Raw genomic sequence first — 12,954 nt, 5'->3', positions numbered from 1 at the left:
GCTTCAAATCTGTAAAATTTTCGACAAACAAATCTAAACAATATTCTGCTGATCATCATATGATTTGGTAGCCCTTCAAAATTTTAATATGTATTCTAATAATTCTATTGCAAACGAAACATGTCTGTCAAATGTAATTGGCATATAATATGCACATATCATCCAACATAAACAAATTGTATTCCAAAATAGGTATAGATATATCTATGGATGAGACACATCCATTATACATACTACAGACACATCAATCATACAGGCTTCAATTAAGTCTTCTTAACCTTTTCTCCATGTTAAAAACATGTATATATACATAAAACAAAACACGGTATAATAATTACAACATAATCATGCCAATATTTATTCTTAAAAGCCTACCAAAATATCTTAATTAAAGAAACAGTCATTACTATTCATAAGTTAATGTTACGTGGATATTCATTTAGAAAATACTTTTTCTTATTAGAACAATTAAAGATATGTTGCCAGGCAACAAAATATACGCCCACAGCAGCTAAATCGCCCGGGCAGTCAACAAGAGTTGTCGAATATTTTTACTTTTTTTGGTAATGAAACATTTATAATACATTAAAATTTGATTAAGAGTAACAACTCATTAAGTAATTATCAGAAAATCATTAGAATTTGTTTGGCTTTATAAAGTTCTCCTCCATGCTAATGTTTAGTATACGATACATTTAATATCATGGATTTAGCTAATCAAATTATCAAAATGCATTGAAAATCAATAAACTTGTTCGTCTCAAGACTTAAACTCTGTGTATCAATCTAAAGTCAATCGGATGATAACTTTAGCCTCTAGAGCATCCACAAGATTTTTTGAAGTGATCAAGGGCCATAACTCTGGCAGTAATTATTGGAAATTGTTGAAAATCAATAGGTTTCTTCATCTCATGACCTTAAATACTGTGTATAAATCTAAAGTCAATCAGATATTAACTTTAGCCTTTAGAGCTTCCACAAGATATTTCAAAGTGATCAAGGACCATAACTCTGGCAGTAATTATTGGATATCGTTGAAAATCAATAGGCTTCTTCGTCTCATGACCTTAAACAATGTGTATAAATATAAAGTCAATCAGATATTAACTTTAGAATCTAGAGCGTCCACAAGATTTTTCAAAGTGATCAAGGGTCATAACTCTGGCAGTAATTATCGGAAATCGCTGAAAATCAATAGGTTTCTTCATCTCACTAATATCAACAACATATATCAATTTCAAAACAATCAGATAATAAATGTAGACTGTAGAGTGTTCACAAGAAATTGTGGACGACAGACGGACATACGGACAGGGGCGACGGCAATATACGACCACATTTCCAATGTGGGCGTATAAAAAGGGTATGAAAATTAAGTAATTAATGATTGGTTCAATCATCCATTCTATATCTTGTACAGTCTTATGTGTAACTTTAGTTAAATCCTCATCAATAAAGTACTGTTTTTGACACCAAGAACTAATAAGGATATCGTATTATTTAAATGTTAATTTATGTTAAAATATGTTAAATCCTAATTAACATAGATAAATTCAATGTACATATAAGATTTCTAGCAATATCCTTGTTTACATAATAAAATATGATAGCATGGTTGCACATCATAATACATATGGCATATAATTACACCGAATCCTTTTGAATAAATACAAACAGATATTTATATAATGCAGGTTTTAACTTTATTTGTATTTATTAAAAGTACATAATATGTACATATTGATAACACTACACAATGATCAGGAAATAATGCTTTTTGCAGAACAAATAAATATCAATGCAGTTGAGAATTCTTTCTTAAAGGGGGGCTTATGTCGACTTTGCAACTCAAAGGAACTAGTTCCAGTCAGTTGCTGGTGCGCTTATGTCGAATATATCAGCAACTGAGGACAACTGAGAACAACTGAATTCAGGGTGTGATATTGATATCACTTAACATCTGACTGAGGACAACTGAGAGCAACTGAATTCAGGGTGTGATATTGATATCACTTAACATCTGACTGAGGACAACTGAGAGCAACTGAATTCAGGGTGTGATATTGATATCACTTAACATCTGACTGAGGACAACTGAGAGCAACTGAATTCAGAGTGTGATATTGACTCAGAACTGATAGCGATATCACTTAACATCTGACTGTTAATTTATTCATCACGTGATCAACAAGCAGTTGCCATGCAAGATAAGCCCACATTTGGCAAGAGATGGGCAAAAAACAAGCTAAAAAAAAAAAACAAAAAAAAAGCGATTTTTCATACAATCAGGGGCCATAATCCAAAAAGTTAGAAGAAGCATCCCAAAGGCATGGTCAGTCCTGCTACAATTCTATTAATGCATTATTGTCGACATTATCGTTTGCTTCCATTTTGATTATTTATAAAGTCACATGACACATGTCTCTTTTCATGTGATGTTATTTCCATCTAAACCAGTTGACGCCAGTTGTAAGAGTGCCTATGCCAACGGCAACTAGTTACCACTAGTTGAAACGAGTTGCAGAAAGTTAAACTTGGGCAATTGACTAGAACTGACTGGAACTAGTTGCTTTGAGTTGTAAGAAGTGCTCAGGTCAACCATTTTCAGTTGCATTCAGTTGAAGCCAGTTGCTCCCAGTTGCTGAAACGAGAGATGCTCTCAGTTGTAAGGTCTACATAAGTCCACCTTTAGGACTAGCCAAACAATCCAAGCAAGTTGAAATTTGTTTTCAAAAACTCTACCCGACAGACATTTGGGTTTAAAGGGCAATTAATGGCAAATTTAAAAAAAAAAAAAAAATTCTGAAAATCTCTGAGCTGTGGTGTGTCTACAGGGTATGGGTGAAAAACAATTTCAATAGGATTCCTCCTTAAGATCAACCGAACAAGCCCTGCAATTGAGTAATATGAATTGTGGACTGAATGATGGATCACACATGCTCAGAATGGACCAATAAACAGCAATGAAGACAACACACTACCACATTAAATCTGGATGAAAAAAATATATTCATTTTTTTCATCAACTACTGAACCAATTTACTTATTTTTAGAAACAAATTCAAGTCTACTTTTAATGATTTGATAGATTAGTACATGTATACAATAGTATGAAGTGCTGCTGATAATAAATGTTTATAGAAATGTGGACTATGGTAAATTTCAATAAAAAAAGAAATCTATAAAATGTCCCTGTAATCTCAATATTGAAAATGTTTATCTGACCATGAACTTTTATTTCAACCATTATAGTTAAATAGAATAAACAGCTAGCTGATGACATTATCCACAATTATAAATCATCTCTCTTATTTGTCCATGTTCATGTAATTCTACAAATTATTTTCTCATAGTCAAGCTGTTGAGTCACCAATTAATGATTAAATTAAATCCATTTATTGATCTTAATAATCTCATCTGAATTCTTTTTACAACATAAAAGAGAAACATTCAAAAGATTGTAAACTTTATCCACAGATCTAATTACTGCAAGTTTCAATTTTTTTTTGTTAAAAGAAAAATATATGAAAGGAGTTTCATTATAGTTTGCGAATGAGAATTGTGATTAGTATTTTTCAGCACTGAAGTGTAATTAATGAGATTGTAACATAGTAGTTTTGGTTATGGTTCATTAAGATAATGTATCAATGGCATTAATAGGTCATAAAGTAATACATAAAGCAGGCACAGTATTGGAGGCAAATGATTCACTCTATATACCGATGGTTAATGAACTGAAAATAATGAGCACCTTGTGTCAATCTTACTTGTAATGATGCTTACTATATTATTCACAAGAGGTGGGATGGGGGTTGAGAGTCAGATTTACTGTAAATCAACTAAGATTTATGAAACGACCGACAATAAAGCTACTGGGCTATGGGGACTGTATGAAAGTTAAATAAACACCCCCCCTCCACCCCCCGTTTCAACACCAAAATAAACAGGTGACACATTAATTATTTGCACATTCTTTTTTAAAGCACGGAGCAATCAAATTGTTTAGCCTAAACAGAACATGCTGAGTAAAGGTTTCGATGTAGTGAAACAATACACTGAGTTTCATCACTCTCCCTAAATCAGAAGCAAAGTTACCATGTCCCAAAGCATCAAACAATTAAATTGCTTATCCCTCTGTTTAGCTTTACCAATGTTAATCATTGAACTCAGTCAAGACATTGATCTGTAAACATCTATACCAAATTTGAATATTCTACCTCAATTAGAAGCAGTTATTGTGTTCCAAATTCTTGACTTATCAATTCGCAGTAAGTAGAAAGTTCTATCAGCGAATTTAGTCAAGATATTGATGTAATGAACCTATCCCCAAGTTTCATCATTCTCACCCATTGGTAGAATCAAAGTTATCATGTTCCAAAGTCTCAACCTACACCAAGTTTGAACATTCTACCTCAATCAGACAGACAAGCACATTCTAATATTTCACTGCCTTGCAGATTTAGTTCACTATATAATTAACATAGGTTTCTGGAATTTATATAATATTTTATTGTAAAAAAAAAAAGTCATTAATTAAAATACACTACCTGTTATCATCAAGACCAAGTCCCATATTAAACTCAAGATCACTGACATGATCACCAAATGATATTGACGTGTGTAATTTACCACCATGTATAGAAGCTGTAACATGGGTGTGATAAGGTGTACCTCCTACAGCATATAATAAAACTCCTGATCCTCTACCAGTCTGTAATATAGTAAAAAAAAACCCAACTTATTTTAAAATATTTATCATATTTTAACATGTATACAAGGATTTATAACAATATTTTCAATAATCTTTTTATACTTTAGAATATGAACACATATATGAAGTTTCATCAAAATCGGACATTGTGACCTGTAGAGTTTAATACCTCCACATGAAAATTATTAAAGACTGTCAATTTTTTAAATTTGTTTGTCAGCACATGCTTTTGTCACTAGAGCTCCCTTGGATGGCAACATGTAACCTTGCTAGAGAGTTTACTACTTTTTTTTCCAGTATTTTGAATGGTTTTTTTTTCAATAGACAATGGTTATATTTAGGAATCCAGTCCTTGTGTTGTATCCATCAATTTTTAAATTCTTTTTTTTTTCAGACCCAGCAATGAGAAATTGCAATGTAAAAGATATTATTTTTGTAGGTGTCTACAGGTTAAAGATATAACATTTTATTTGTTGGTTTATAGAATGTTATCCTAAAGATCATCTGTACAGAATCCTAGTGTGTAATACCATTAACACCACTGTTAGTTACAGATAATATCTACATATACCTACATACATGTCTATAAATCAAATGAGACATGACCGTAAATGCCAAAAATAATATATTTTTGAGTTTGGAAAGTATGTCTGTTATTTCTGATGTAAGTATCAATTGTTTACTCCTCATATATTTTAATTGTCATTTCGATATGCAAGATAAAAAAAATATGTCTGTTCATTAATTCTCTACAATATTTTCATACATATTATTAACCACATTCTTAACCACTTTTTTACAAATCTATTAGCTTGGAAATTCATAGAATTTTGCAGTTGAGTGTAATTTGGCAATCTATTGTGTGCTCACATTACTTTATTCTGATCTGCACAATAAAGTGCCAATATTCTCTGTCCAATAACAGTTCTCAAGATTTTTTCAATTTATTTTCCTATGGAATTTGTTTGATATATATGAGAACATGACTAAATAGTGATTCCTTTCTTTGACTGTGTTTTATGTGAAAACTATTAAACATTTTATTAGCAGCAAGTGTATTATTCTAGCACATAAAATCTTAAAACTTATACTCATGAAAGTTTTTCTGAATCATGAGTGCACATAAAAAAATAAACGATACTTAAAAAGAACAAAAGAAATAAATCCTCTTGTAAGTAATAAACCTGAATTTCTATGAAGCAGGGGAAATAAAAATACCATAAATATAACCTCTTAAATCTGAAATGGCTCCAAACTGAACAATAATGTCTCTTCACAATTCTTTGGAAATTCAAAAAACTTACGGAGGTTTAATTTTCCAAATATTACAAAAAAGTATCATTACACATCAATGTCTGCAGAATCTTTATTTTCTTGTTTATGATCTAATAGAAATATGGCAGAGAGAAAGGTTTGAAGCTATCTAAACAGATTGATTACGAAACGTGAGAATTCCAATATTTGTGGAGTAAATACTGTGCCCCCTTTCCTATACAAATAATCTGTAAGAGTAGTTAGTTCAGCTATCAAGCAGTAGGCTATATATATTGACATTATAATATACAGAGAAGATATTTGATCTCTGATGATCTTTCCCACACACTACTTGTGTCTCTCAATAACCTGTCAGGCCATGGGGTGACAAATTCATTTTCAGTACTGACAGATTTTGACAGGATATGTAAATAAGTCAGTTGTTCCCCCATAGGTATTTTGAAATACATATATATATTTTTTATGACACGCAAAACTGCATAATATGGCAGTAATGATGTTCATGTATCATATTTATTAGTGTATTGAATTATTGCTAGCAACTTCATGGGGCAGTGACAGCAGAGTGGTAGGTCACTGATATATCAAATGACACATGTAAAGAGAAATGAAAATAATCATATTATGTTAGTTTCATATTGCCCAGGTATGGTGTTAACCAAACATCATGTTTCAAATTCAGCAATATTAATAATTTCATATTACATTTTTTTTCTTAATACTGTTGTGGTGAACCTGAAGTCATTAATTGGCTTTTAATTATACTAATTGTTAAATATGTATATTAACTATTATTTGAGAAATGTTGCGGTTTGAAATTAACATTCAACAAAATGGTAGATGACCACAATATAGTATATTTTAAGTCTAGAAGTTGTTGTGTTTTTATAAACTAATAATAACATTGTTACTTTAAATCAACTTTCATAAAATATAATTCCACATTTATCAATGATCCCTGGACCCCCTACATCTAACATGCTTTTGAACCAATTCTGTATGACAATAACTGTACATGTATTTTTATTCTTTGGTATCAATAAAAAAAGATTAGATTTTAATTCCATTTTTATCTCCCCATCTAGTTCACTTGAATCACATAGTCTACAGAGTGATGAATATTCCAATTCACTGTACCATTTGATGTATATTCCATAAAGAGTACCATTTGCTTAATCATTATTCATTTATACCAATTGTCTCAATATACAGAGCATCTCTTTTGGGACATAATTTATCTGTAATTGTACACATTACATTAAATTAGCTCTTTTTGTCCAGATTGGAACCAGTTTCAATGGCCAATAATAGCTATTGACAAAGCTAAAGAATTACCATATAAATGATGTCAGTGTATTACATATATACTCATTTTACAGCTGACTTTATATCTGATCAGAGACCTTTTTCCTGTTGCCCACTTCCTAGAGTAGGTCAATTACTCTACAATATATATTTTATAAAACATCAAAGTGTAGGATGAGAATAAAGTTATTATCATTTTGAAATGAAATAAAACATCTCGTTCATACCACATACCAGAACTAGTTATTTCAGTGAGACTAGTCATTATAATAGCCCGTTCAGACGCTTATTTTTAAACCAGTTCATAATCGATGGGGTTTTTAAGACAGCATTGTGTTGCGTTCACACGTATTATAAGTCAAACCAGTTTAACTATTCTGACCTCTTCGGTTGGAGGTTAGAGTTAACTACGCATGGGTAGCTTCATATTCTTTATTCGGTTCTCGCACGCTTTCGATAACATTGGCACTGTCTGACCCTGATATTTTCACAGGAATGTAACTAACTGCATACTGCGCATGCTCGAAGCAAGCTGGAGCCGGGGTTTTTAAGCCAACCCGTTCAGACGGCTAAGATGAACCAGTTTAAAATAAAAAGCCTTCTCAAAGACAGGTCGCGAGCAGGGTTTTTTAAACTGGTTTATTTGCCCCACATTTGCGTTCAGACGCTTAAGTTAAACTGGTTTAACGATCCCCAGGGTTTTTTAAACCAGTTCAACTTAAGCATCTGAACGGGCTACAAGACAGTGTGCACTGCTGGAAGAATATCACCAAGGCAGTAACTCTGCATAACCTACAATATTTTACTAATTCCACCTTCCAAATTCACTATCAGTATACTCTTAAGATCAATATATTTCTTCTACCAATATGCTTCTAAAGAAAACTGATCTTGATTGGTCGAAAACAATAAATATGATTGATTTGGTCATGTTTTAATATAAACATTCACGAAGACAACAAATGCCATCTGAGTTACTGCTCTATATATCATTCATCATATTAGTACTAATCCAATATTCTTAAGAATACATTTTCAAATACACTTGAGAATGTACTTTGTTTAGAACATTTATTTCAGTAAATGCTTCATATATATTAAAATACAAAGATGGATAAAAGTCAGCCCACTATTAAGTTGATTTATTTGTATTCTGAAGTAGAAGCAGAGAAGGTAACAACTTAAAATCCATTTCCACATACCTTAACTAGGCTGCCATATAAAAAAAATAATTATTTTTACACTGGGTTATCCTATTACCGAGTGTAATTTCAGTGAAAAAAGACTGTTTACATTAGAGTGATATATTTATCCAGTATTTATATAGTATGTGTTATAGGATTGTGTATACTTTAACAACATGTGTGAATTGTATCTCCTGGGCATTAATAATTAGTCAGTCCAGCTAGATACCAGGACATCCATTCTCAACTCTACAGTAGTAGCTGCCTGTCCATGTACAAGACAATCAACTTTTTGATTTATAACAAACATCATCAATTTAAAAAAACATCATAAAATTTAATTATCTATTTATTGTCATAACATTCCATAGCTTCTCCACCTAGGCTAACTAAGATGGGTATATTTTGAATTCCAACTGTCAAGGGTTCTCTTACATACACAGCAATATGTAGACCTAGGTTTTATACCCCATCCGAACAACTGGATGCTGTTCCTTACCAGCTCCTCTGTTCTGCACAAATGACAAGGAGAAACCTTACTAGAATTTTCTGAGCCAAGACCAGGATCGAACTTGGGACATTCAGTTTATTATCCAGTGCCATATACTCAACCTATACATTAACAATTAACTAATAACCATGACAGTTGGGGCCCCATTAATCTGAAATCTAAGGTAATACTATTTCTCATATAATGAGCTGCCTAGAGGAAGGAAATCAATGAAGGGACAACAATGACATAATGGAATATAACTGTCATCTCTATAGTCTTCAGATAAAAGCATGTAATAATGTTCAAAGTCCATGTACTGTCAAATTTTGTGATTGAAATAATTCATGTGTTGCTAATTGCATGTTGATCTAAAAAATCTTTAATTCTCAAATTGCAATTTTCTTCCTTAGATAACTAAAAGCAAGGCCAGTTACACAATAAAATGTTGGCTGATGACAATTTTCGCATTTTAAAACTCAATAAGGAGAAGCGAGATCAATACCCAGACAGAACCAATACTCTCAAATCATTCCTGAAAGTCTTCTACTCTTTTATACAGTTTAATGAAAACTTCTTCTTGCAATGACAACCAATTCAACCTTTTTCAAAAGAGAAAGGTTTTATTTTATACTAGTCAAACCGTATCTTAATTTACCTTGAATTCTAATGAGATTCTATTGTTATCTGAGAAAAGACGATCTTCCTTTTTGTCGTATAATTTGTACTGTATCCACTCATAGCCTCGGAATGTCATTGATGTTGGACCTGAAATTATACAATATATATTAAATAATAAAGAAAAATGAGTTATCCAGTTTCTTTGTAACACTGTGACTTCTCTCACAACCCAATAATCAATTTTATCTTAGACTCTACAGAACAGTCTGTGTTTTATCTTAAATTAGATAAGTGGTATTCAGCATTGTTATCAAATGGTTTTTATGCACTTGCAGTAGAAGAGAAACCCGATAAGAGTCAATTTCAAAGTGACTGACCACTTTAATTTAGTCAGATTATTGGAAAACAAGAAAGAATAACTTTCTCTAGTATTAACCAGGGTGTATCAAATATACCTTAAAAGAGAATGATTTTAAAATGAGATGTATATGAGTATTTTTATCCAGGATGATAAGCATAGTTTAAAGTCTCTAACTCAATATCATCCAAAATCTTCGACATTGAAAAGACAAATTATTTGTCAATTTAAATCAAAATTGATGTGATCTTACCGGGGAAAAGATGGGCTTCTGATATCCAATATTTAAGACAAAATAAACATTTTACCATGGGTACACGAATTGTGTATGCGTTTCAGGCTTATTCTAACAAGGGACTCGAAGGACGAGGCTAAACATTCAACAAGTCATGTCAAACGGTGACGGCATATTCATATCGGAAGAGTATGCCCAATAAATACTTTGTAGACTAGAATAACCAGACGCTAGAAATTTTCATTCGATTGAGACTTCTGACATATTTCGTCGAACGTAACTAATTTGAAATTAGAGTAAAAATGGAAACGATTGAATGTAAATCAGTTTTATATATTCCTATTACATTATTATATGAGTTACGACCCATTTGTGTCAATTTCTAGGTCCAAAATATTAGCGATTTAGCTCCTTTAAGTCAATTTTAATTCCTGGAAGTTTCTATAAGGATATGTTGTACCAGACTAAATTATCTCACTGTGTGTTTATGTGAAGCACTGAGGTATATTGTTGTACCAGACTAAATTATCTCACTGTGTGTTTATGTGAAGCACTGAGGTATATTGTTGTACCAGACTAAATTATCTCACTGTGTGTTTATGTGAAGCACTGAGGTATATTGTTGTTTTTAAATCACATATAATCTATCTATCGGATGATTTTTAAATCACACATTAACCCTAAGTGTAAGTAGCCTATAAAATTCAGATATTATAAAAGCTTATCTCAATATAACCTAAGGCTGACGGCAGCATAAATCCCAACTTCATTACATACATATGAAAGTGAAATAATTGAATCTAGGAGAAGATGGGTAAATAATGTACTTATTAATTAACCAGTGCCACCATCAATGATATAGGGAAATTACCAATTGACCTGGTTACAGGCCACATCAAAAGAAAAAGTAATGAAAAAAAAATACTGATCTTTCCACTAAAGTTTAATATAAAGCCTGATATGAATGGTATTACAGTCATTTATTCTTGATGCTGAGTGTATGTATATTAACTTGTTTATCAGACATGTTTTAAAAATACATCAAGATATATGACCTCTTAAGTTAAACTTTAATATGGACAAATGTTGACATGGAAACTCAAGTGTTAATTTTGTGTTAATTTAGAGGAGAATCGAAAAATAATAGAATGACGGTTGCTTTCAATCAAGAATGTCTTATTTGTTATCTTTTTCATTACAGAAAGAATGTGAAGCTGTATATTTAAGCTGGTGCATCAAAGATTAGGGGGATTTTTGAGTGATGTTGAAAGTCGACCTTACATTTAATTATGGTTAACAAGAGGCTAGATTAAGATATTGATGTTGTTAAACTCATCTCCAAAAGATTCAAGTACTTGGCCGAGGAAACTTTTCAGGATTGGCGTTCAAACCAATAAGTTCAATCCTTGGATGTCAAATGTCAAATAGCAGATGAAGGAGTGGATGAAGGTAAAGGCTCATCTACTTAATGTTGTGTCAATAGACACTATGTTATATAGAAGACATCCACACACTATAACTAGCTCAACCCCTTTCAACCTATTAGAATCATCAACAGCTTGTTAAGAATGTCCATCACAAATGTTTAACCAAACCTACCCAAAATTTAAGAAATGACAATATTTTTGACTAACAACCTTTCAAAAATAAACACAGAAAGCAAAGCACCAAGGTTTTAATGAAACTATTGAAAGGAATACTCTTTTTTTATAGACAGTTACAAATAGATCATAATCTATATATTTGAAATGTTCACAGTTTGCATCAGTAACAGTGACGCCCATGGCGACAACAATTCGCATTAAAGAAATCAATGATGAAATAAAAGAGACAGAGAAGATGAATTATAACTGGTTCACGTCAAAATTTCGTCTTCTCACATCCATATAGTCAGACATGAAAATACAATCTGAATTTGGTGTCATAAAGCAGTATGCATCCATGCTACAGAGTATAACACAATTAAAACCGATTTAGAACTACCTTGGGAGGTGGTGGTTTTATTTTCGATCCAGACAACTTTCACAGAGTTTAAGATAGGACTTGTTTGTAGCATGAAAACAAAGTGAAATATCTCGATATAACTGATTATAACTGATTTATTTTGTAGTCTGCTCAATGGGGCATGATTTTTTTGGGTGGATACAACTGGAGAAGCTATAAATTAATCTATATTAAAAACCATATTAATCTGTACATGTAGATAGATTTATCCCAATTATTTGAATATTCGGGTTAGATTAGCCAATAGCCATACATATTTTTCACGTATTCAATTGCAGAGAAAACAATTTCAATATAGTTTAAGGTGAAAAGATGTGTACCATTTTGCTGGAATTGGAATCATAGTCTCCGACATAAAGAATATAATTCTATAATTTAATTTATTAATAAAATGGTCTGCGCAGTTAACATGTTTATTAACTTGTTTGTATCTGAAAAGACGTCTGTCAGGTTTGTTAATTGTCTTCTATTTTAATTTTGAAGGCATGTTTAGTTTGGCCCACCTATTGTTTACTGCACATACAGCATGAAAATGCATGTGGATTATTGAAAATTTTAATTGTTTTTGCATTTATATATATATATGATAATGAAATCTTTTTTATCAAGCAATATACAAACAGCACAAATGTGTAGTAAAAGGGGTTGTTGAAGATTTGCCTAAAATGCCAAGTTCTAATACTTGATTTCGTTACTTAGGCCAAAAATATTTAATTTTTAGTTCTTCGAGGTCATGAAAAGTCAACAGTCACTTGTCTTTTGTGAACTGTT

At 31.7% G+C, this 12,954-nt stretch overlaps 1 protein-coding gene across 7 annotated transcripts in view; it reads right to left on the bottom strand.

Moving 5' to 3' along the window:
- Positions 1-12,954, bottom strand: part of LOC126818449 (axotactin) — an 83,934-nt gene that overhangs the window by 39,556 nt on the left and 31,424 nt on the right. For all 7 annotated transcript variants that reach the window (XM_050545860.2, XM_050545866.2, XM_050545859.2 and 4 more), the window contains exons 5-6: positions 9,624-9,733; positions 4,548-4,711 (exon numbers count right to left, since the gene is read on the bottom strand). In XM_050545860.2, the coding sequence (XP_050401817.2) occupies positions 4,548-4,711; positions 9,624-9,733 (274 nt within the window). The remainder of the gene's footprint in view (positions 1-4,547; positions 4,712-9,623; positions 9,734-12,954) is intronic.

Source organism: Patella vulgata, chromosome 4, assembly GCF_932274485.2.
Source record: "Patella vulgata chromosome 4, xgPatVulg1.2, whole genome shotgun sequence".
NCBI lineage: Eukaryota > Metazoa > Mollusca > Gastropoda > Patellidae > Patella > Patella vulgata.
Note: the sequence above shows the minus strand (reverse complement) of the source record. Positions and strands in the feature narration are given on the sequence as shown.